Source organism: Eumetopias jubatus, unplaced genomic scaffold (assembly GCF_037043125.1).
Source record: "Eumetopias jubatus isolate StellerSeaLion01/CBP00866 unplaced genomic scaffold, mEumJub1_p1.0 scaffold_10, whole genome shotgun sequence".
Lineage (NCBI taxonomy): Eukaryota > Metazoa > Chordata > Mammalia > Carnivora > Otariidae > Eumetopias > Eumetopias jubatus.
In genome coordinates, this window is record NW_028274816.1 from 119,777,668 (window position 1) to 119,804,235 (window position 26,568).

The 26,568-nt window shown below is 43.4% G+C and overlaps 1 protein-coding gene and 1 pseudogene across 4 annotated transcripts in view; one reads left to right on the forward strand and one right to left on the reverse strand.

Moving 5' to 3' along the window:
• Positions 1-973: 973 nt before the first annotated feature.
• The window catches only part of AP2B1 (adaptor related protein complex 2 subunit beta 1), a 122,156-nt gene continuing 96,561 nt past the window's right edge, over positions 974-26,568 (reverse strand). For all 4 annotated transcript variants that reach the window (XM_028108999.2, XM_028108996.2, XM_028108998.2 and 1 more), the window contains 4 exons: positions 15,623-15,707; positions 14,591-14,677; positions 7,606-7,760; positions 974-1,480 (listed from right to left, as the gene is read on the reverse strand). In XM_028108999.2, coding sequence (XP_027964800.1) covers positions 1,406-1,480; positions 7,606-7,760; positions 14,591-14,677; positions 15,623-15,707 — 402 coding nt within the window. In that variant the 3' untranslated portion in view covers positions 974-1,405. The remainder of the gene's footprint in view (positions 1,481-7,605; positions 7,761-14,590; positions 14,678-15,622; positions 15,708-26,568) is intronic.
• LOC148163476 (large ribosomal subunit protein uL24 pseudogene) lies at positions 4,628-5,085 on the forward strand (annotated as a pseudogene).

Sequence of the window (26,568 nt, forward strand, 5' to 3'; positions counted from 1 at the left end):
CCCTCCGAGCTGGTCTCAGCTGGTGTGGAGCCTAAGTGACAGGGCAGCTCGGAGAGCTAACGGGATCAAATGAGTCTGGGACCTCACCTCTCTAAGCTCACTCTGTCTCACTTCGTCTGCACCCGCCCTGCTGGCCTCAAGGACTGTGGCTCTAGAAGCATGTTAACGTTTAGTTACTGTCTCATTCTGGCATCTGGGTTTACCTTCCAGTAATTGAAGAGAGATACTCTGCTGCCACCTGATGCCAATGAATGGAGTGCCAAAATCAGTACGGAGTACAAGAGCCACAAAGAAACAGGCACAGAGAAGGCAAGAGAAAGGCATTGAAGAAAGGAAAATTAGTGAAATTTTCACTAAGAAATACATTAGTGAAAATGTAGTGAGAACAACATTGATGGGGATTTAGGAGACCCAGTCCCCCCCAACCCCCAACAGCTAAAAGGCCTCAGGCAGTTAACATGTTTTGCCTTTTGTCTTTTTCCATTTTAGGAAAACCAGGGTTGGATAAGTTATTACTTAAAGTCTGTTTCAACTCTAGAACTATGATTTTAGATCTGAATTGGACCTGAGAATTAAATTAAATCCAGGGCAGGGAGTGGGGGCAGCATATTTTGGTTCCTGTTACCCATCTCTACGAAAATTCCTTGATTGGTGTGAACTGTGGGTTAGATCGAGGGAAAGGAATGTAGTAAGTTCTAACTTCTCAGCTTTCGTGCCTACAGGCCCTATTTCCTGCCCCCTGAAGCCCCCTTCAAGGAAGACCCCCATTCCCGACTGCAGAGCCATAAAATGAGACGATAGGACGGGGCAGGCAGAATCACAAGGAAAGGGGAGTTTGGAGAGAGAAAAAAAGTGAAAACCCACATAACCAGGGACAAGGGTGGCCACAGATAAGAGAACCCCTCCCAGGGGGGGCAAAGGACCACGTCTCTTCCTCCAGGACTGTGCGGTTCATGGCGGTCGGTTGTTTTCACACTTTCTACCGGGTATGCTATTCCCTCCACTTCTCATATGTACAAAAATATAATACAATAAAGTGCAGTTTATGTTTCAGTGACACTTTTCCTTGCTTTAATATTTTTTGTCTTTTTCTGCTTTTGAAATGAGCTCTCAATTACAAAATATCAAACTACACTATGGAGAAGCTCACAAGTAAGGACAGATCGCAGAGGCAGGTGGCAAGAGGTGGGGCGTGATCAAAGCAGTGGTTACAAATGTTCACAGGAAGCTAAAACTATCCAACAGGTTGTGCCTTAATGTTAGCACAGGTTAGACTAGTCACTACCTTGGTGGGCGGCCTCAGTGTGTTTGGGTTCAGATTCTACACGGCAATACGATTTCTTCCAGTTAAGAGTTCTTGGCTTGCACCAATCACAGGGGGGCCGGAGGGCCCCGGACCAGTCTATTAGTTTTTCAAAATGCTGTCGTAGACCTGATAGATGTACTGCGAGACTTCGGGAGCTCTACATTTCAGTGACAGCTGTCAGGGGGAAAGGAGAAGAAGATTAGGAGGGAGGCTGGCATGAGCTCAAAAGGCATCCAAGACTCAGTTCAAGAAAATCTCTTTTCTGATTCAAAGGGAGAGGAGCTCTATCACTGAGAAGCCAAACCAGGAAATTCTGTTAAGAAGTTCTGTGGGTTTTACATTTTCAATTTAATCATTGTCAAGTTGTGCTGTGTTTCCATCTACATTCTCTGTGGGTCCATGAGGTTAGGAGTACCAATAGTAATACTAAACACATCAAAACCCCTGACTGTAGGGGCATAGCTGCTCCAAGGCTTTGCTAAGAGTCACAGGGGTTATTACCAAATGAGAAGGGAAGGGCTAAACCTTAACTCGCTGGTGGTCACTTCAGCTGCCTGCCCCAGCCTCCTACTCAGACAAGGATGCTTAGGTCAGGCCCAGTCCAGGAGGGTGTACCATCAAGCGAAATAAAAGTGAGGTACATCCAAGGTACTAGTCCTTTCTGTATCACACTAAGGACAGCAAAACATGCTGCAAGGGAAGGAAAACAAGAACACAAGAGACTTAGTGTAAGCAGACAGCAATTCCTGGCAACAGCTTCTTCATGCACTTGCAGCCTCCTCCAACAGGCAAACTGGACACTCCTGCCGCCTCACTTCTTCCAGCCTCATCGTCACCAACCCAACACGGAAACAGTTAACACGATTTCAGTGTTGAACACTGAGGTTTTCACTTTGTGGGTCAATGAGCACAAAACTTAAACCCAGATTTGAAATCTTTGTATCAGATTAGGACAAATATTATTGACAATAACAACAGGAGAAGCCTGCAAACTGCATTTAGAACCAGAAAATTTAACGTTTGCTTTCTACATTACAGATACCATTGTCCTCCTCTATTAGGGCAGACAGGCAGAAGTTGTCTTTCGCCATATAGCCCTGTGAGATTTGAGATTATTTTACCTCTTTATTCTCAGAGACACCAGATGATTTCACACAGTACACAAAAGGTAAGAATGTTTTTGGCAAAAATATCAAGATATTGGTCAGCCCTGAATTTCTTGAAAAAACTCACATCCTCAAAACTTTAAGTCAAATTTAAAAAATGCAAAGAACAGGGGCGTCCAGCTGGCTCAGGTGGTAGAGCATGTGACTCTGGATCTCAGGGTTGTGAGTTCTAGCCCCACCTTGGGCACAGAGATTACTTAAAAAAAAAAAAAAAGGCAAAAAATAAAACAAAACCAACCAAACAAAAGAACATCAAAAGAGGCTCTATTTATTTACAGCTTTAATAGTTTCTAAGGCACTTCCAAAGTTACTGCCTGACATTAATCAGGAAGACAATTCTGACAAATGTAAACACACACACACATCCACACACAAACTCCCAAACAAAAAACCCCAACCACTTTAAGAGCATAAATATGCATAGAGAACAGCTCCCTGCTTCGGTCAAAGCTGCAGCCACAGGCACGTCCCTGACTTTCAAGCTCCCTATAGAGGCAGTCCTCCTCCACGGTTTCTCCGGTCAGTGTTGGGGAAAATTCTTGTGGGAGAGTAAGTGGGTTCAGGAGAGGAGTGGGGGGGGCCAGAAGGGGTAAGAACAGCCCTTGGGGGTTAACTCTCAGACTACAGAGGGGTGGTTCCTCTCCCCGCAAAATATTTCTTCCACATCTTTGTAACAATACTTGGAAGATCTACCAGTTGGGAGACTGATTTTTTTTTTTTTTTTTTTGGTTCATGACTGATAAGGAAATGTTGCCTTCCTCTACAAAAGCCCGATCCGCCAAGGCTAGCGCTGGGGTGGGGGGCGGGGGGGGAGTGGTCACGGACTGATCAGGCTCGGACTCTTGAGTTTCTGCTGCTCTTTGGAAGGGGGCAGGGGGCTGTTGAGGAAGAATCAATCTCTCCCTCTCTCCCCCCTTATATCATACTACCCCCAACCCAACCCTGGCCTGCCAAGCCAACCTTTAACAAAGGGTCAGGTTTAGACTTAAAACTCATCCTTGCTTTCCAACTAGTACAGCTAAGACAAGCTAGAATGAATTAAAAAAAAAAAAAAAAGGATTTTGCTAATTCCTGAAGATAGTAAAAAAGGGAAACATACATAAAGAGCAAAGCAGCTAAATAATTTGACTTATAAAATAAAGCTAGGACTCTGGGTCTTATTTTGTATGGCTCCTAAGGGAAAAGAGACCTTACTAGGGTTTTAACTTTTGAACTGGTGGTCTATTTATACGACACATCTCTAACACCAACCACTTAGGAATGTCACCCATCTAGACCATCAAGGAAAGAAGAGTCACCTCTCATGGCTAAGTAAGCCAAGGACTTAACACATCCACTTCTGGTTTACAGTCTGGAACACACACTTTCCCACCAGAGACAATTTATCTTTCCGAATAAGATGTAGTTACTTGGAGTGATGGGGCCTCATCCTTATAGGATAAACGTTTAAATACAGTAAGGACTGGGTGGGGGTTGGGAATAATTTATCAATCTCTTAGGAGGCTAAGGGACCATTGGTCCTCCTGCCATTAGTACTGGCTCAACCAGATTTCCTTCCTCCTTAATACTGGAGACAGATCAATATTGTAATGGGTGTTTAGGGTGATGGAGGGAAGGGAAGGGGCCCAAGGGACTCTGAAGTCTGCACTACCATTTAGGGGAATGGATTAGGTCTGTGTCAGATGCTGTGATGGAAAATTTGGATTGTTCTGTGGGCAGAAGGAACCTAGTCACCAGATGGATGGAAAACAGGAAAGAGGGCAAGGAAGTATAAACAAATTTACCATTTAGAAATATAAGGAAAGAAGGGAGGTGGGTGTGGCTATAAAAAGGCACCATGAATCAGGGCACCCGGGTGGCTCAGTGGGTTAAGCATCCAACTCCTGATTTTGGCTCAGGTCATGACCTCAAGGTCATGAGATCAAGCCCCACGTTGGGCTCCATGTTCAGCGGGGAATCTGCTTAAGATTCTCTCCCTCCTTCTCCCCCTCCCCCTACTCTTGCTCTCTCAAATAAATAAATTTTTGGAAAAAAAAAGGCACCATGAGGACAAAATCCCACTGGATTTTTTCTTACAACAGCACATAAACCTATAATTATCTCAAAATAAAAATTAAAAAAATATATAGGGGTCCCTTTCTCTTTTGCAGCCCTTACTGAAGCACCAGCAGCCAAAATGAAGTTTGATCCCTTTGTGACTTCTGACCAGAGCAGAAACCGTAAAAGGCATTTCAATGCACCCTCCCACATTTGCAGGAAGATTATGTCTTCCCTGCTTTCCAAAGAGCTGAGACAGAAGTACAATGTGCGATCCATGCCCATCTGAAAGCATGATGAAGTACAGGTTGTGTGAGGACACTCTATAGGTCAGCAAATTGGCAAAGTCGTCCAGGTTTACAGGAAGAAATACGTCATCTACACTGAACGAGTGCAGCGAGAGAAGGCGGATAGACGACTGTCCATGTAGGCACTCACCCTGGCAAGATGGTTAGCACTAGGCTCTAAGTGTACAAAGACCACAAAAAGATCCTCGAACAGAAAGCCAAATCTCACCAAGCAGGAAAGGAAAAGGGCAAATATAAAGAAGAAACAATTGAGAAAAAGCAGGAGTAAAGTAATCTTACATACGACTTTAAATAAAAACTGTTAAAATGAAAAAAAAAATATATATATAGGTGAAGAGATGTCCTTCAACAGGTGAATGGGTAAGCTATGGTACATCCATATGGGGGACCACTACTTGGTCATAAAAAAGAACTATAGATACACATTAACAACCCGGATGAACGTCAAGGGTATGGTGCTAAATGGGAAAAATAAATCTCAAAAAAGGTTTCATACTGTAAGAATTGAAATTTATATAACACTCTCAAAATGACAAAATTATAGTAATGGAGAAAACACCAGTGGTTGCCAGGGCTTAGGGCTGGGTGAGAGTCTATAAAGGGAGAGCAAGAACAGAATTTGTCCGTGGTGATGGAATGGTTCTATGTCCTGACGGTGGTGGTGGTTATACAAGTCTACACACACGTGATGAGACTGCACAGTGCTGTACGCTCCCAGACCACCACCATCAACAACAAAATATAGTAATGTACGACTTGGAAAAATCTGAGTAAGGTCTATAGTTTAGCTAATAGTGTTGTACCAACATCAATCCCCTGTTTGAAAATGTAGTATGGGGGCGCCTGGCTGGCTCAGTTGGTAGAGCATGCAACGCTCGATCTCCAGGTCGTGAGTTCGACCCCATGTTGGGCATGGAGCCTACTTAAAAAAAGAAAAAGAAAAAATGTACTATGGGTGTGTAAGATGTTATCAATGGGGAAAACTGGGTGAAGGATACATGGGAACTTGGAACCACTTTAAAATATCTTTGTGTGTCTCAAATTATTTCAAATTAAAAGTTAAAAAATTTTAAATTATGTTTAAGACTGTGACATTAAGAGGTCCTTCTCAAAATTCTATCCTTACAATGAATATGGTAGGAAGGGTCAAGAGATAACCAGACTTCTAAGCGCAACACACCTACCAACAAATTATATCATTTTGGAAAAAGTTGCTAATCATTTTTTTTTTTTTTTTTTTTAAAGAGATGGGGAGAGAGGGTGCCTCGGGGAAGAGGGAGAGAATCTTAAGTAGCCTCCATGCCCAGCACGGAGCCCAATATAGGGCTCGATCACAACCCTGAGATCATGACCTGAGCCAAAATCAAGTCAGACGCTTGAACTAACTGAGCCACCCAGGTGCTCCAAGTTGCTAATCATTCTTAACTTTGGTTTCCTCATCTGCATACCAGGAGTAATCATGCTTCTTTAACTTAGCTGAGATGAAAGATTGTATACAATAAGATGGTGGATGATAAAACAACACACACACACACACACACACACACACACACACACACACTCTCTCTCTCTCTCTCTCTCTCTCTCTGAGCACATTTCTAAGGAAGAAAATGGGAGTTATTTTACAAGACCTTGATTTTACAGTGAAGACCAGCCCTTCCAGGAACAGCACAGAAGGGCTTTTTCCTTTCTTAAGGAACTCAAAGTAAATGATGGGGTAGTTTCTTTCCAAAAAAGACAAGACTGTTGGAGGACAAGGTGGGTGGGAGGAGTGTCTACTTCATGGAGGAAGCCTGAAGTTTCCCACTCACAAAAATCTAGCTTGATAGGACGGAGCATGTGTGTGTGTGCTCGGGCGCACACACGCGCACGCGCGCACACATACACACACTCTCTCTCCCTCCCCCCCCCCCAGCTGCTTCAAGGGGGGGAACTAGTGGGGAAAACATCAAGAATTCTCAGTTCTGGGTGGTACTATTCCCTTGATGAATGCTAATGAAAACAGACTTGGCTGTTAAAATTAAGGAATGCGGTCACAGGTTTTTCTCAGCTAAATGGCTAAAATGCCCCCTTAGTCTCCTGTTCAGCTTCCTCGGAGTTATTCAATATTGAACAGTATTCTCTTCCGTCCCTTCCTTCAAAACAGCCTAAGAAGCTTCAAAGATAACCCAAGAATAAGATATTGTCCCCATCCCAAGGGCTTTTATTTTACAACCGGCAGTGACAGGCAGCATCCTATTGGGAGATCACACTTCACAACAGCAAACACATGTCCGGTGCCTGCAGGGTAGTCTTTGTTGTTCAAGGCAATCGCTCCTGCTCTAAAAATATTGCCAGGATTTTAATTTTAGTCCAATATGGTCCTGAAGGAGTTTTTCCAAACTACAGTCCCCTTGCAGTCTTCCAAAGGTGTGCCCCAGCTTTGCCTCACCTTTCTCAGCAGGGTCTTTGGGGCATACATGCTGCTAAAAAAAAGGCTCATGTGTCTAGGACTCTGATAGCCTTAGGTCATGAACTCTAAAAGCAGGAAAGAAGGCCTTCTTGAAATGAGCTATGGAGACAACCCCCTCAGCAGTTTGTCAGAGCACCACATGCACAGTACTGTGAGTCACTCAGCATACACCAGGGGAAGGAGTACAGAGGCAGTCCTTAGAGAAGGTCTTCCAAGGAGGTCACTGGGGACTTCTTGATCGACTGCTTGTTTTGGCTATCTGGGGTGTGAAGCGTCTCCTCCAGGTCTTTCCACCGTGCTAGGAACCCATCTCATCTACCTTGAGAAAGGACTTACCGTATAATTTGGGTTTCCTGGCTGGATACGTAGCTCGGCCAAAATCCAAATACCATTAGTGAGCTTCAGGGATTGGTACAGCATATCCTGCCCTTCCACATTCCTCTTGGCAATAGTATAAACATTGTTGTTTTGCAATTTGCTGGAAACAGTGTCTAGGAACACAGATTCAAAATTCAACACCTTCAATTAAAGTATCAAACAAATGCACTTTTCTGACATCCTTACGAGCCACGTGTACACAGTCTCCTGAGAAGTGCCGTCACACACACGCATGCACACGGTTCAGAAGGCCCTTCTCCCACAACAGCACAGGGTGAGGAACAGGCTCCTGAAGTGCCTAAGAGATTCCAGGAGAGAAAACCGAGTAAGGTGCAACCAAGCACTAGTGAAAATATTACCTGTGGAGATTATGGTGGATCAGCAGAGTGGGTAATCTTTTTTTTTTAAAGATTTTATTTATTTGACAGAGAGAGACAGTGAGAGAGGGAACACAAGCCGGGGGAGTGGGAGAGGGAGAAGCAGGGTTCCCACGGAGCAGGGAGCCCGATGTGGGGCTTGATCCCAGGACCCCGGGATCATGACCTGAGCCGAAGGCAGACGCTTAACGACTGAGCCACCCAGGCGCCCCGCAGAGTGGGTAATCTTAAACTAGGTGCTACACAGATAAAAATGCTCCAAAGAGGGCAAGGACAGCAATGGGTGTATGGGTGGTGCCATGGTGACTGCCGTGTTGGCATTCATTTCTGGAACACTGATCCGAGAGCTACAGGGATACACAGACTGATGACCAAATCCACATTTACTCCCTACTTCACCATGAGCCACTCTGGACTCAACTGCCAAGATCAGAAAAGGGCACAGAGTTGCAGAAATCCTGCAAGTCAAATTTATTAACCTGGATGCTTAAAAAACATTTTTTTTAAGCAGGTAAATGATTTCTTAAGCCTGTAGGGAATACCATGCCTCCAAATGAATAAAGAAAAAGTCTCAACAAAAGACTTTGAGAAAGCCTGAAGTTGCACTAAAATGACTGCCACCAGGCTCTATATACCCCGAGCTGTCACAGCAGAGGCTTTTGGAGTCACCAACCCAGGGTGAGAACAGGTTGGTGTCTGGGGTCCTCCCTGTGACTACCACATCAAAGAGACACGAAGGTCTGCAATGAAAGGTCATTTTGCTCTCCTTGTTCTCTCACTGCTAAGAGGAGAGATGCCGAAGCATCAGAGAAAGAAACTTGAACAGAGACGATAAACACTGCTTCTTTGTTGGTAAGTTTAGGATGTTCATTTCTGTGAGAATTCGAAATTACTCGTGCTGACTTCAAGAATTCTCCACATAAAAATCCATCCTATTCTGTTGTGCTCTCTAGGAAAAGGATGCCATTATGGCTGGCCTCCCTGCTCTCCTAGAGAAACTCTCTGAGCACAGGGACCCTGGAGTTTTTCATCGCTGTGCTTCCCATGGTACCTGGGACACAAGAGGTACTTGCCATCAACCCCCGTGAAGAAGCCTCCAACTCCAGGGCCAGAGATGCCGAGATAGATGTACTGCCATCGGCATTAGAAACCACCTGCTTGGATGCGGGCTAATTTTGGAAGCAGTTCCTCCTCTCATGTCTTTTCCCCACATTCAAACCAATGAGAGCTCAGGGGAGGAGGCACAAAAGGCCAGTCACTAAACATCTGCACCACATTTAGTTGTGACTTGACTCTTTCCCTTTTCCCTCCAAGGTTTCCACCAACACCAAGCAGAGCAGCTATAGCTTAAGAACCGGCTATCTTCAAGGAGCTCAAAAGTTTATCTCTGGGTCGTTACGTGCAATACGTGGAGGAGGGGGCCTCCACATGCTTTTTAATCACCTTCTCAGGGGTCAGGCAGTTCTGCCACCTTGGTTCCCATAATGAAGGGCTCTTGCAGCTTAGACTGAGTTGCTAGGCAACACCACCAGCTGGAGTTTGGCTAATGCGTTTTGACAGGAATGTCTTAAGACATGGGGGGCTTGTTTTAAGTTGTAAAATCCATTCCTAACTTCAAGGCTCCTGCCCATTTCCGAGGAAACAGAACACACACACAGGAGCCTGTACTGAAGAGCCACCTTGCTGCACAGGCACAGACACATTCTAGACCATGTATACAGCAAAGCCCAGGTTCCTACAGACTTGTCGTCATGTCACCACTTACGGAACAGATGACAGGCTAAGAAATGGAAGCACACAAACACATTCAGCCTTCCAAAATTAGAAAACGGGGCAAACAGCCAGGTAGAACAAACAAGTTGAATCAAGGTAAACTTTAATTCATTTAGGAAACATTCTGGCCAGAGACCTGGCTCTGCTCCTACTGAATGGCTGCATAGGATTTCTACCAGAGGACTAAATGAAGGGAGGGCTCTAGAACATAAGTATGTGTGAGTCAATTTTTTTTTTAAGGTTTTATTTGAGAGAGAGAGAGAGAGAGAGAGAGAGAGAGAGAGAGAACGAGAGAGAAAGAGCACAAGCAGGGAGAGTGGCAGGCAGAGGGAGAAGCAGGCCCCCGCTGAGCAGGGAGCCTGACCCTGGGATCATGACCTGAGCCAAAGGCAGACGCCCAACCGACTGAGCCACCCAGGCGCCCAATTTTTATAAATCTTAGATATTAGGTTTGAGCTTGAGGGTACAGAGATGAAAGGGTAATCAGACTATGCTAAATGTTCTTGTTAAGAATAGCAATGGGAACCAGATGTAAGGAGGCTTCCCAGCCACACTGGGATACATTTTTTGTTGTTTATTTATTTATTTATTTTTTAAAGATTTTATTTATTTATTTGACAGAGAGAGAGAGACCAAGAGCAGGAACACAAGCAGGGTCAGTGGGAGAGAGAGAGGCAGGCTTCCCGCAGAGCAGGGAGCCCGATGCAGGGCTTGATCCCAGGACCCTGGGATCATGACCTGAGCCGAAGGCAGACGCTTAACAACTGAGACACCCAGGCGCCCCTGTTTATTTTTTTAGTAATCTCTACATCCAATGTGGGCCTCGAACTCACAACCCTGAGGACAAGAATCGCATGCTCTTCCAACTGAGCCAGCCAAGTGCCTCTTGACTGGGATACACTTCTTGACAAGATATCATAATTTTTCCTTTTACACAACTGAAATCCTGGGAAATCAGATGTAATCTTACCACTGTTGTGAGAATCTGAGAATGAGAAGGAAAGGTAAAGACAAAGAGATCTGGCCCAAAGGAGAGAATAAGAGAAGATGTCAAATAGGTTTATATTTGCTTCTAGTTGTGATTTCTTCTGGTTCATTTGTCTTCTTTCCCAAAGCTGGCTCTTTGAGTCTGTGGCATAAACTCTGAGGAGGTGTGAATGTGGTCTTCATCTTCCTACTTTAGCTAAGGTCACACTTCTTCCAGAAGCAATAAGAGGGAGGATGGTACTCGTATTAGAGAGTGCAAAGGGGAAATTTGCACTTGGGGCCAACCAAATCCGAAACTACTATGACTGCTAAAAACAACACTTTTTACTGCTTGAGTAACCAAACTGTATTTAAGTGCTGGCCAGCAAAGCATTTCGTTTATGAAATGTCCCAAAGACAGGGAGGATTATAGCAAAACAGAGAAACAGAACTCACCCCTACCTAAGTCCCCACACCAGAAGAAAGATCTGCCCCTTACTGTAGTGCTTATAGACACAATATGCCACTGAGCTTTTCAGAATAAACAATTTAAAAAAACAGGCTTGTAGACTGCTTGCCAGAAAGATTTCCTTTCTAAGTTCTTGTGAAGTTAAGATAGTGGTCCCGGACATATGCCAACCCCAAACGTAGCTACCATGGTAGGCTGCAAAACAGATTCATGCAGAACTCTTGACACCAAAAGAGATGGCAAGTGCTAGGAAGCAGGAAGGCCCATATGTTAGTGCCTTCAAGATTTAAAATTTTCTAGTATTACACAACTAGGGGTCCCACAAGCACCCCTACATACATACCTTTCTATTAAGATCTGATTTATTATTAGGGCTTGGGAAGAGGGTTTCTTCTTTCTTCTCTAGAAAGAAATGGAAGAGGAAAAGAAAAGGCAGAAGAGGCTAGGTTGGTAAAGTCCTTAAAGCCTGTGACTTCCTATAGCCCTCAGAGTGTTAGTTCCATCTGTCAAATGTCTACTCTGGAACAGAAAAGCTATTTAAAGTGTTGGTGCTATCGTGATTAGGGCAGATCAGCTGGAAAGGATGGTATTTTTAGCACCCAGCTAGACCCAGGGTGTTGAATCAGAAGGCACTAAACCTGGAAACGCACTGTTAATAGAGCCCTCAGGACTGGAAGGAAATGTAAAGGCCAGGCCGCTCCAGACCTTGGGATGGATGCAGAGGAAAAGCTAGAAAGGATTAGTTGCAGGAAGTGGTCTTGCAAGATTAGCAGTGATTTCACGTGGGAAAATGATGGCCTTGGGCTCCCAGAGAAAACAAAATGGCTGTTGTCCCTTCCATTCCATGTGCAGCGTGGCCATAAAGTGGTGTGTCACTGAGAAACCAATTTGCTGGTATTTGGAGCACTCAAGGCACTGAGGCACTGGCATGAAGCCATGGCAGAACTGATCAGAACTCAGTTTGCTCTGAGAAACTGTGCCAGGCTACAGCAGAGGACACAGCCCCACTGGGAGGAAGGCCAGACACCTCCTCTTTGGCAAGATCATAAATGTACACCAAGGTTCAATAAGGGTTCAGAACTCCAATCTGGAAGCAGGGGGATCTTTTCTATTATTTTGGCAGGCCAGACTAAAACCCTCAGTCATCCAAACTTCTTTTTACTTTTCTTTTTGAAAAAGCATCTCCCTTTCATACTGGATGTCTGAAACCAAATCTTCTTTCCAATTATTCTGTGCCTTTTTTTGTTTTGTTCTCTATAGGCTAGTGTTCCCCAGATCGTGCTCAAGGAACACTGGTGTTGGGGCGCCTGGCTGGCTCAGTCAGTGGAGCACATGACTCTTGATCTCAGGGTTATGAGTTTGAGCTCCATGACGGGTGTAGAGATTACTTTAAAAAAAAAAAAAAAAAAAGGAACATCGGTGTTTCACAAGATGTTAAAAATAAGCATTTTGCAATTTTAAATTCCATGGTCCATAAATTCAGTTCACATTGAGTTAAATGTGTCTCCTCAATGGCAGACTCCTCAGCTTTTATGTGCGCTCAACATGCAATGGCAACTTCTAGCAGAGGCCCATCACATGCTACATTTTTCACCTTTAACTGACACAGAACCCCCTTTTATTCTTTGAGGGACAAGTGTTCTCAGGAGAGCAATACATGAAATGTTGCCATAGGACCCACTACCACAAGAGTGACTACAATGAAGGGTCTCTTCCAAGCTGGGTACGGAAGCTGCCTCTCTAACAGGATCTGCTCTGGTTCTCACCAGGAGCCACTCTGGATTCTGCACCTGACAGCTTCCTGAAGCACAGCTTATGCCTTGGAAGGCTACCCAAGCTCCTACACTCATGAAATGAGGTTTGTGGTAACTGACTGTGAGCCTCAGAGAGGGCAGATAACACTGTCATCTACCTAGAATATGGCACCAAAAGCAGCTCAATTTGAATATGATTTTTTGGTGAAAATGCAGCAAAAATGTAGATTTTAATAAACATACATACATAAGCAGTCAGGGTGAGAAACCTAGACCAAGAATATGTTAGGAAGAAGGCAGATGTGTGGTGTTCCTGAAGAGAATCAACTTAGTAGTTACTACAACGGAAATTATAGAAGACAATCTCCTCAGACACCTCTCCAAAGGCTCAGGAGAAGCCCCGTAAGAGAAGATTTGTCTGAACACAGAGGATGAATACATTGCAGAGCCCCAAGAGACGGAAGTTAAAAAGAAAAGGTTGGAATGAGAGGACCGTGAGTTTCTCCCCCTTCCCTGCAGTCCCATATTGCCTCTTCCTCCCAGTGTCACGCTCTAGCGACACTGGGATGGCAGCACGCCAAAAACCCCGGACGAGAACCACCAACACACAAGAAGGAAATAGATAAAAGAAAGAGAAAGTACTGACTAAGCACCAAGGCTCATTTTCATTCAAAATCAGAAAGCTGTGCACTAGTCTCAAAAAAGAGTGACTGCGACCGAGGCAGGACAATATGGAGCTGAGGGCCCCTCCATTCCTGAGGAAACTTCGCGAAACAAGCCCTATCACTATCAAGCGCTAGGGATTGATAGCTACTATTTCTCCTCTTGGGTTACTGCTTTGATGTTCTATTATAGTAACAAAATGAACTACAGAAGGGTCTGGGGCTTTTTAATGATGATTAAAGAGGTTAGTATCATCCTATGAAAGCTGACACAAGGTAAGTAAAAAAAAGGCTAATTATTATTATTATTTTTTTAAGATTCTATTTGACAAAGACATAGCGAGAGAGGGAACACAAGCAGGGGGAGTGGGAGAGGGAGAAGCAGGCCTCCCGCGGAGCAGGGAGCCCAATGTGGGACTCGACCCCAGGACCCTGGGATCATGACCTGAGCCGAAGGCAGATGCTCAACGACTGAGCCACCCAGGCGTCCCTAAAAAAAAAAAGTTAATTTAATCAACTATGATGTATTTTTGTTTAGTAACAAACACAAGATTCTACCTAAGGATCTCAGAGAGTCACCTTTCTTCCAATACCACAGGTTGATACAGAAGGAGAGAGTCCTTTTAATTTCCGGGAGGGTGCACAGCCTCAACTGGCGCTTCAGTCCCCCGAGGCTCACAGAACGACATACACGTAACACGACGAACACGGGTTTGACTATTGAAGAACTGGGTAGATGGACCCATTCTACTTTGTTTCTGAAATCTGTTAGCTTGGCAGTAATCTAGTACCTATATCAAAATACCTGAAGTTTTAAAAGAGAAGTTTACAAGTCAAATATCTACCATACAACCACCAGAAACAGGTAGATGTGGAAAGAAGAATTAAGACAAAATTTTCAAATATCTAATAAGATGCACATGAAATTCAGTCATTACTCACCAGCATTTAAATGACATTCCTTAATCTGAAACTGAAGTTCATTTTCATTGGGAATATCCTTCCATGTGGCAAGGAAGACCTGGCGCTCTGTATGGGAAAGCAGAGGGAAAGGAAGGGTGTGCACAGTCTGTCCATATTCTGATTTCTGGTGCCTTACATCATTTCTCTTTTGGAGTGCTGGCTCTTACAATATATCCAGGAGCGGCCTGGAACAGGAGCCAATTCTTAGCTATGAAGAGGTGCTACACTCCACATCAATTAATCTCATATCAGCAGCAATAACATACACCGGGAGAAGTTGATATCTAGAGTTTAGTCTTGGCTCCACTGTTTTCCGATTTCATGACTTTGGGTAACTCTTGTGATCTTTCTGATCCTAATTTCATCATATGTAATTACATCTGTCCTGCCTACCCAAAGAGCCACTGTAAGAATCAAATCAATTAAGTGCCAATACAATTAATATGTACCAGTATAAGTGAGTTTTATTAGATGGTGGTTTCATAAGTAAGGGAAGAGAGAAACGTCAACAACCACATAGGGATTATTAATGTTTATTACAAACTACTGAATTCTTATTTTGCGACAGTAAAAACTTAGTACAGGGCTGGCTAAGTGCTCAATTTGCATATATTATCTCATCCAGCTTTTACAATAACTATTTCTGCTTTGGAAACTTGCAAACGGAGACTCAGAAAAGTTAAGCACCTTGTCACAATCACACAGCGAGTACACAGCCAAGGTGAGATTCAAATCCACATCTCCTTGTCACCAAACCACTTACTCTGTGCTGGAGTGACTGGATTATTCAGATAACTGGCAATGTGATATAGAGACCAACAGCAAGGGAAGATCAACTGTGACTCAGGAGAACAAATATGATTAGCAAGTAGTAGACTTTTAAAACAGCCTTACTCCACTCCCTTTAAAAAAAAAAATCTCAAAAGAACTTGTACTTCTGGGCTATGCTCTGCCTGACATTCAGAGGAGGGCAAAGGTATATTTGGCAGAAGGACAGGAGGATGTACTTACCCATTTTGCCATCTTCTACAAAAAGCACATTGAGTGGGATGAGGCAGCTGAAGTAAAAGACATCAATATTGTTTTTCACAGCCACCTGCCAGGAAAGTAACGAGGGAGAATTAGGACATCATAGGAAGCGAGGTAGGAGGGAAAGAGTGGTTTGTGTCTGGAAATATATCACTTTATTTCCTTCCTCTTTTAGACAGTTGCAGGATTCCCCAGATCAAGACCTACCAGCCCATACGCTGCAAAGCACATCCTTACTCATTCCACTGTCGGAGCACTCTGAGAAACTGCAACTCTACCTCTTTCCAGAAGGAGCCCCTGGAGGGATAAACTGAAGGCACAAGTTCTGCACCCGGAATAACCCATTCAGTTATTGTTTGTTTCTATGGTTATGAATAGTAGCTCCTGTTACCACTTATTAAGTACTATTAATGATATTATTTCTAATTCTCATTAATATCCCAAAGTAGGTGTCATTCTCCTCTCATTTTGCAGACGAGGAATGGAAGTTCAGAAAGATTAAGTAACATCCAGGGTCACACTGCTAGTGCACAGAAGAACCAGGATCAAATGCAAATTTGACTCTAAACCTTTATTTCTTCCTCTTTCCAAAGTAAATGGTGCCATACAGCCCCCACCCCCGCCCCAGATACAAGTTTTAAAGTTGTTTCTCTTTTTTTTTTAAAGATTTTATTTATTTATTTGAGAGAGCGAGCACATGAGAGGGGGGAGGGTCAGAGGGCAAAGCAGACTCCCTGCCAAGCAGGGAGCCCGATGTGGGACTCGATCCAGGGACTCCAGGATCATGACCTGAGCCGAAGGCAGTCGCTTAACTGAGCCACCCAGGTGCCCTAAAGTTGTTTCTCTTATAAAATCTTATTTCTTAAGCCCTACAGTTGGAAGAAGCTTGCTGGGTCAACCACTGTTGTTAAATCTGAAGACTAGAAGAAGGAAAAGCCACAAGCGAAGAAATGCATTTTCTCCTCACAATACGAGCTTCTGATTTAGGTAGGCTGCGATTCTACCACGGCCCCTTCAGTTCAGAGCATGCTGTTTGTAGTTCTAAAAAGCTACACTGAGTACTTTTATTCAGGGGTGACACTGATTGGTGTATATGCTCAGAGACAGGCAGGTTCCACTGCAGCACATCACAAAAACCACAGACTGTATGAAGGGAAAGGAGGAGGAGAACTGCTCTAAACCACCACTTCCCACTGGTTTCTGTCACCAATAACTCTCCCATCTATGCTCTTGGCATCACTGGAAAACATTTCTCTGGGCAAGTCCTATAATCGGTAACCATGCCTATTTCTTGTTTATTTTGCTCTAAGCAAATAAAGTAAAAAAGTGCTATCCCCCTGCCCCTTAGGGGCCCATGTCCACACTTCAACAGCACATCTAGCCCTTTTCAAAACTTTGGCTATGGGATCCAAATATGCTTTTTTCAAGTTCTTCCAGTTCTTTTGTGCTTATTATCAACTCATCTCCCCCAGCTTCAATAGTACCTTTATTTCCTCTTCATAACGTGCTTATGTCTACTTGACACCATCTTTCTCTTCTCTCTCCCAGAAGAGCCCATCAAATTACTTTCTTTGCAACTTGTGCTTTTCAATTACCAATCCCCCAGGAGTTTCTGACCTATGTCCCATAATCTGATGCCCAAAATGCTGAGACAGCACGATTCTCAAAAAGCTTGAGTCTGGTAAATATAAGCAGAGTAACTAACCCCTGGGAAGAGGTCTTCAAACATCCTTTTAGATGCACTAGAGCACCACTTGGAAAGATCTGTATCAGTTGTGGGCTGCCGGGAAAGAGGTATTCTCTAATTCATCCGGTACTCAGCAATGAGAGAACTCTTACTTCAAATAAGGGCACCAAGAAGATCTTGAGGTAGTGCCAGGCTCTGTAAAGGGTATTTAGAAGGGAAAACTGGGTGGTGTAGGTGAGCCTGTCTGGGTTATAGAAAGGTCTTATGTGAAATGCCAAGTGATTATTACTATCATCTTTGAATATAAAGCAGTCTATTTCACAATGTGCCATTCATTCAAACATTCATTAAGGTTTATTATGTCCCAAGCATCTGAGATACAATGAAGAGTACAGAAAATATCATCTTTGTCCCTCAGGGGATTATATTAGTGATTCTTTTTTTAAGATTCTTATTTATTTATTTGAGAGAGAGTGAGCAAGTGAGAGAAGGGGCAGAGGGAGAGAGAAACAGACTCTCCACTGAGCAGGGAGCCTGCCACGGGGCTCAATCCCAGGACCCTGGAATCATGATGCCGAAAGCAGACACTTAACCGACTGAGCCACCCAGGCACCTCTATACTAGTGGTTCTTAATCAAAGACATGTTAGAATCACCTGGAGAGATTTTTCAAAACAGATGCCAGGGCTTCATCCCATGTAAATAACAATCTAAATCTGGGACCTGGTGTGTGTATTTTGGAAAAAGTCCCTAGGAAGATCAACCAGATAAGCAATTAATTTAGAACAATGTCAGCCAAGAAGTCTGAATAGGCTTGTAAGTATCTTGTTCTTTTGAGGGAATCCTTCTTCTAATTGGAGCTCTTTAACAAGGGAAAAGACATGAAAAACTCCTCTAGGTGAGTAGTACTATATCATTCTGGCCTGGGACCCTTTTGACAAATAGAAGTTGTGGACCCTCTTCCTGAAAAATGTTCATGCAACATTTTAACATACAATCAGGGGTTCCAGGACATCCTGAAGACTATACCCCTGGACTTCTGCTCTAGAATAATTCTAAGAGGCTGGGACACCCAAATCAGAGGCAGCAGACACAGTGGCTTGGGAACCAGACCAGACCACCTGATTTCAAATTCTGACCCCGGCACGCTTACTAGCTGTGTGACTTTGGGCAAGCGGTCCTCAGCTCAGGGTCCTGTCTGCAAATGGAGACAATGCACGGGCTGCTAGGAGAAGAGTGAGTTAACATCTGCAACGAAGCACTGAGAATGGTGCTTGGCTTACAGAAAGTAATAGAACAAGTGTTTGTGAAAGAAAAATTCCCTCGTTCACCATCTCTTTTACCTATTTATTCAGAATTTTTAATAATAAAAGATAACCATTTTAGACGTAAGTGAAATCTTACATGTGCTCAAATGCTGAGCTCCAATGTAGTACTACTGCTATGTTAAAAAGGGACCAGTTGAGAGGAGGGAAAAAAAGCTTATTAGCAAAGTGTTGGCCTAATGATTCTCCTTGCTACTGTGTCCTTCGTAAAATATCTCTTTATAGGATCAACAGCACGGGTCACTCTGGGAGAGGCACTTCCCTTCTTTTGTAGCTCTCAAAGTTTTACTCCTGGCTAGAACCGCATTCATTCAAGAATATATGGTTCTCTTGGATCTGGCCCCTGCCCACCTCTCCAGCTTAGTTCCTTAACGTCAGCCATATCAAAATTACTTCTTGTTCCCCAAACACTGAAACTCACAGCTCTGTGCCTTCTTACATGTTGTTCTATCTGCTTAATATATTCATTCTCCTGAAGCTTCAGCTGTTTGAAAAACACCTATTTAATCTTAAGATTCAGTTCAAGCTTAAGATTTCTCAGGAAAACTCTAATCTCTCCCCACAGCACCCCATGCATACACTTCTAGCACAAGATAAAATAACTATTTACATCTGCCTCACCCACAACATAATGAGCTCCGAGTGCAGGGGCTCTCACTTTCACTGGCATCCTAGCAGCTTCATAAATATTTGCTGCATGAAATTAAGGGGAAGATATTGAGCAAATGGAATGAAACACTGGTTTCCCAACCCCTTTTCTACCTCTATTATCATCTGTATGCATAACATAATCCCACTAAAATGGCAAATTGGAACTCAACGAGGCAGGGATGACAGATAAAAGCTATTTTTATTTCAAATCTCTGAGCTAAAATAACATCTCAATGCTAAGAATAACATAGGTAGTAAATCACAACCCAAATACTAGATTCTCCAAGGATATGCCAATCACTCCTTAGGAGTTTAGGCCAAAAAGAATCAAGAGAAAAACACAGTATGAAGCCAGTTCAATTCTAACCTGGATGGCAGCTCCTCTCAAGTAGAACCTTAAAGAGTCAGCCTTAAGGAGTGTAATATAGATTGCTTCAGAGTTTTCTTATTTTGAAATTCACCATCCCAATAGTTACAGAATAGAAAGACATAATCCAGACAAGCTGGAGAACTACTTTCCGAGAGCTTTAAAATCAATGCCTAGCTTGCCTACGGGAAATCGATCAGAACATATATATACCAACTGCCTTAGTATCTTCACCTGGATAACTAATATCTCAAAATAAACATGTCCCAAAGCAATTTCTTGATCTCCCTTCCCATCCCTAAACAGAACCTCCTGCTGTCTTTCCAAACACAGTAAACAGAATACCACAAAGCCCTCTAATAGTCCCCCTGCTTCTGCACCTACCTCCTCCATCCCCTGTAACACTTAGCTTCCCCAGGCTATTCTCAACACAGCAGCCAGAGGGATTTTAAAATGTGGGTCAGCTCATAAATACCTCTCTGCTCAAACCTCCAATGACTTCCCATCTCACTCAGAATAAAACCCAAAGTTACAATTGCCTATAATATGATGCCTATTACCTCTCTGATGTTATGTGCTGTGACTCTCTCCCTGCTAGCTCCATGTCAGCCACCGGGGCCTGCTGTTTTCCCTTGCACGTTAACAGGTACTCTGCTATCTCATGGCTTTGAGCATTTGCTGTATCTTCTGTCTGCAATTCTCTCCCTCCAGAAATCTGCACGGCTCATTCCCAGCCTCCTTTAGGGCTTTGCTTAATCAAATATTATCTTTCCACACAGGTCTTCCATGACCAACATATTTATAAAATCACACCACCCGATCTCTAACCCCAGGGCTGCCTATCCCAGTTTCTGCTTTATTTTTCCTCCACTGCCCTCATCTGACATACTATTTTACTTATTCGCTGGTTTATCACCTGTCCCTGTGTCATATATACCCCACCTCTAGTAGAATATAAATGCTATGAGAGAAGGGGTTTTTGTCTCTTGTTCACTACTGTATTCTGAGTTTCTAGAACAGTGACTGGTACAGAGCACTCAGTAAGAACGTTAACTATAAAATATACTACTCAAACTATCTGAAAACCATTTAGGTTCAGACAACATAAACTTGGTCTAAAGTGTCCAAAAGGACAATACTTCAAGTTTTTTCTAGCATACCTCCCTTAATAGAAGAGGAAAGTATGGACGTATATACTGGGGTGGAAGTAGCGGGAAGGGTCAGAATTGGGGGTATAATATGCAGTAGCCCACCATGAGAACAAAATTTCTTTGAAGTTCCATGCTATTCCACAATGCATCTGTATGTTTTAATATGAAAATGTGTTTATCCCTTTACCTTTGAGTAAGACTGATGCTCCAGGAAAAACGTGCCACGTGTATTCTTCGCTTCAAGTACCTCCTAGCAATGTGTTTAAAAATTGTGCTCCCTCCGCCTGCTGCTTCCCCCACTTATACATTCTCTGTCAAAAATAAATAAAATCTTCAAAAATATATATATATATATATATTTGGGGCGCCTGGGTGGCTCAGTCGGTTGAGCGTCTCCCTTCGGCTCAGGTCATGATCCCAGGGTCCTGGGATCGAGCCCCGCATCGGGGTCCCCGCTCCGCGGGAGGCCTGCTTCTCCCTCTCCCACTCCCCCTGCTTGTGTTCCTGCTCTCGCTGTGTCTCTCTCTGTCAAATAAATAAATAAAATCTTTAAAAAAACAAAAATAAATAAAAATAAAAATAAAAATTGTGGATCATGACCAAGTGATGCTTCTTAAAATTAATACAGTGGGTTGAAACTGGTATAAAAAAATAAAATAGAGGGGCACCCGGATGGTGCAGTCAGTTAAGCGTTGACTCCTGATTTCGGCTCAAGTCATCGTGAACTCAGGGTTGTAAGATCGAGCCCTGCGTCAGGCTCCACGCTCAGTGGGGAGTTTGCTTAAGACTCTCTCTTTCTCTCTCTCTCAAAATAAATAAATAAATCTTTTAAAAAAATAAAATGGAAAGTATCATAGTGCATCTCATGAAGAGTTAAGTGATGTTTCCCAAAACTGTTTCAGCTTTATGTGTTGTGTGTGAGTACTGTGTAAAATACATTTCTTCCTGTAAGTTTCCATCAAGAAAGTATAAAAGCCATAATACACACCATGTTAAGGGCAAGCAGTGAAGAAATGGATTCAATGGGCAAAGGAACAGAATGCACACCTCAGCTTCTGCTTGGAGGATGCCTAAAGCAGATCACAGATGGTACCAAAGAGCAGATGACCTAATCCTCTATTCCTCTGCTCTGTCAGGTGCAACATGTGGCCATAACAATATGAACTTGCCTCTCAGGGACATCAATAGGAGGAGCAAGTAGAAATGATTATGAGGCACTTGGAAAACATAAGAGCAGGCTATAAATGCTTAATAGTAATAATGATTTTTAAAAGTTACTTTCAGTGGCTGCTGGGGAAAGTGCAGTCTGTCAGCTCCAGCCTGTAACCAGCAATTAGTTTCCTTCCACAGTATAGGCAGCCTGCTGCAGTAGCTGCAGCCTCTTTATGGTGCACAGCTGGAGACGAACAGCCTCAATTAATATTCTAACCTTGTTCCAGTGTACTCAAAAGTACTATAAAAAGGTACGAGATGAACTCAGCCTGAACTCTGGTAAGTGCGGCCTCTCGCCAGAAAGAAGCGCAGGAGGCACTGATACAGGAAAAACCCAGGCAAATGGCACACAGCTCACCTCTGAGGGTGTATCATCTACTCTTCCATGACGTCACTCGTGACCTTTCCAAGTCTCTGAAGAATATTTTTTTCTTTCATTCCTCCTCCCCATTTAGCTTTTGGAAAGATTATTTGCAGGCTGGTCCAAGCTAGGACCAAGGCAGTGACGCCAACCATCTCCAGTTCTCTGAGGAATGATGATTCAGATGTGTTTTAAGCACTACACCACCTAGTCCACAGATCCTGGGGGAATGGCTCTGAGTGACAGGTTTTTAATGGCACAGAACTGTGTGATGTATGTCGTCTGAAACTCAAGCAGAAGTAACTCTTTCTGCTAGCTGTAGTTCTACATTCCTGGTCAATGCCAAAAAAGTATCTACCATCTTTAGTATAAACATGGTGTTCCATTTCAAACTCCACTGACCAATAAACTGAGACTTCTCAGAAACTGAAGTTTAAAGAAGAAAAGATAACAATAAAAAAAATTAAAAAAAAATAAAGGAGAAAAGAAATTACAGTGAAAAATATAGCAGAAATAATCAGGAGACCTGCCACAGAAAGTGTCCATTTACTTTCCTTCTGATGCTAATTAAATTTTGAACTTGAACAGCATCTTTCTTTAGTTTACTTCCAAGAGGGAGATTCAAACAAGAACCCTTTAGCTATATATTCTTTCTTACTCCACCCAACAAATGAGATGGGATTACCTGGCCACTGAGCAGCCCTTGAACAGTAACAACCTGGTGTGTATCACAGATAAAAGCCATACTTGCTTACCCTCAAAAGGTGAGGACCTCCTCATTGTTAAGAGTGCGTGGACAGTGGAACTGTTTACAGGGAAAATGTGACAGGTTCTCCATCTCCTGCTAAAAGCAGTGGTGCCGTGTCTCTAATTCCCTCTTGGGCAACAACATGCACTCCAGCATTTGAAGGTTCCGTGTTCAAATAGCTCTTAGAAGGGAAAGGAAAGCTCTGAACAGACCCCCAGATGAGCTCTTAAACTGTAAATCCTCTAGTAGCATATGTAATTACGGGCCTTTAGAACAGCAGTGAGATCCTGAGAGCCAAGCTCTCTTAGGAGGCCCTGTTTTGAAAGGAGGTGAGAAGAAACCAAAATCACCAGGACTCCTCCTGTGGTCCCCATCCCGTCAGGAGATCTGCTTAATCTCAATCTCAAAAAACTCCCAAAGAGTTTACACCACAAATTAGAACAGATTAGAACGCAGGCCAACTTAAATCTCCAGAACACCAAAGAGAAGATGAAGACTGTAAAGTGGTACGGCTAAGATGGTGCTTTAAAAGACTCTTGGATTAAACTGCCCAAATCTCGTGTGGGCAGGGGTAAATCAGAATGACGGCTGTCCACTGGAAGACCCCCAGGCAAAGCAGCGGTGGCGGCGTTAGACCTGGAATCGAACTGTGTAATTCTTTTGAAACTTAAACCAGACGCTCAAGTACTGCTTTAAAAAAGAAACCCCTCTCCTTCAAAGCCATCTGGAAACAAGGTGGGTAGGTCACAATGTTCACACAAGATGACCATGTGGAGGCAGAAAAAGCAGGCTATGTGTGGCGGTCACTCAAGCCACAGGCACCGCAGGTCGGGCCAAAGCACGGCGCCAGCTTCGTGACAGCTCACGCCACAGTGGATGTCAGCCTAGAGGGGTCTCACCCTTTTACTCCTTTATCTCTGATTTGATAAACAGCCACACCCATTCCTACCAAAGTAAACTCTTCTGATAGCAAGTGCAAAAATTCTGGAATTGGGAAGTGCTAGACCATTAACTTTTGAAATTTTCTTTACCGTTCTCTTTCCCTTTAAAGGCAAAAGTTAGACTGTTTTGAGTATTTGAAAAAACTGTTTTCTAGAGAAGAATGGAGCAACAAAATACAATGAATATCTATTGGCAAAAGACAACCTTTTTTGCTCTTCCTATTAAAATTTGTCTCCCTGTAGCTTTGTGTCTATCAGGATTATGAAAAAGGCTTCTTTCTAGTCTCACGGTAAAAAGGAATTGTTTCAGCTCTAATTCCTATCAGGCATCCAAATGATTTTGGTTTTCTCTGAGGCCCTAAGACACTTACAGAGCACCCTTTAGCTTCTAAATTTACTCTGAAAATACCATCCAAAATAGTCTTAGGCAATTAGGATAGCAGTTTAATAAATAGTTGCATGGTGGCAATTTGTTTTATTTAAAGTGGCACACAGGGCGCCTGGGTGGCTCAGTTGGTTAAGCGACTGCCTTCGGCTCAGGTCATGATCCTGGAGTCCTGGGATCGAGTCCCACATCGGGCTCCCTGCTCAGCAGGAAGTCTGCTTCTCCCTCTGACCCTTTCCCCTCTCATGCTCTCTCTCTACCTCATTCTCTCTCTCAAATAAATAAATAAAATCTTTAAAAAAAAAAAAGTCCTTTAAAAAAAATAAAGTGGCACACAGACATAGGTTCGCAATAGAAAAAGTTCTCCAAATATTAGAACAGTAACATACTCTATTTTCCTAGTTATCTCCAATGTTTGAATTAGGGTCCATTAATGTGCTGTGCTCCTGCCCCTTCAAATACTGATGAACAGAGTAAAGAAGCAACAGACTCTAATGTTTATTTTGCCCACTTGAGAGAAAATGAAAATTTTTTTAAAGATTTTATTTATTTATTTGAGAGAGAGAGAGAGCATGAGAGGGAAGAGGATCAGAGGGAGAAGCAGACTCCCCGCTGAGCAGGGAGCCCGATGTGGAACTCAATCCCGGGACTCCCGGATCATGACCTGAGCCAAAGGCAGTTGACCAACCAACTGAGCCACCCAGGCGCGAATTTGAACTTGTAGTCCTCAGAGTACAGTTGGGACTGAGGGGCACCTGGCTGGCTCAGTCAGTGGAGCATGTGACTCCCGATCTCAGGGTTGTAAATTCAAGCCCCATGCTGGATGCAGAAATTACTTAAAAATAAAATCTTAAAAAAAAAAAAAAATTGGGACCAGGGCCAGACCCACCCAGGTAAAAGGGTGTTAAATCAGAGTGAAGGGGTAGGCTATAAGGCCACTGAGAAACAACAGGCAGAGACAGTGTCGAGATACTCTGCTTGCTAAGATGAGGAGATGGCCTTGCTGAGATTGGTTCAAGAACCACATGCATCTGATATTTGTAAACAATTCCTTAAATGAAAACAAAAAGTTCATTCAACAACAAATATTTAAGTACTGTGTGCCAGGCACTGTTATTGTTCCAGGCACTGGGAGATAATACCAGTGCAGAAAAAACCCAGAGAGACAAAAACTGCTGCCCTTTTAGTTTGCATTCTAGTGGGAGAGGAGGTGGAGGTGATAATGAATAAGCACATTAAACAGTATTTAACAAGGATAAGTGCTCTGGGGAAAAATTAGGGTAAGGGAGGGTCAAGAATACTGGGATAAGAGAGAAGAAGACTTGTTAAAAAGGTATTATTTTAGCAAAGGCCTGAAGAAGGTAAGTAAGCCATGCAGACATGCAGATTGGGAAAAGGAACATTCCAGACATGGGAAACAGCAAATTCAAAGGCCCTGTGGTGGCAGGGTACCTCTCTGAGGGTCAGCCTGGGAGCCGGTGTGGCCACAGTGGAGTAGGAAAGGTGGGCCAGATGCAATTGATGAGGAAAGGCATGGCTAGATCACAAAGGGCCCTAGAAAACACTGCTGGGATTTGGGCTTTTCCAATTAGAAAAAAAAAATCAGTGCAAGTTCCTCCAAATTGGCGGGACTCTAACAGGGCAGTGGCATAGCAAAAATTAAGCAGTCATCGTAACTCTGATAGAACCATGCCTATGTGGACAGGGTCACTGGAGAGGGCAGCTGTGTGCCTCATAAGGAACCTGGCTCAAGGGGAAATAATGCTAAGATCCACTGCATCTGTTCCTGCTGCAGGTAGCTCCCACATTTTTAAGAAGTTTTAGATGTCAGGCAAAATAAGTCAGAAACTATTTTTTTAAGATTTCTTATTTATTTATTAGAGAGAGAAAGAGAGAAAGCAAGAGCGAGCAGGCACAGGGAGAAGCAGATTCCACTCTGAGTAGGGAGCCTGATGTGGGACTCGATCCCAGATCCCAGGATCCTGGGATCATGACCTGAGCTGAAGGCAGACACTTAACCAACTGAGCCACCCAGGCGTCCCAAAATAAATCAGAAACTTACAGCAAATGTAAATGTGATCTCTTTCGGCCAATATAGAAC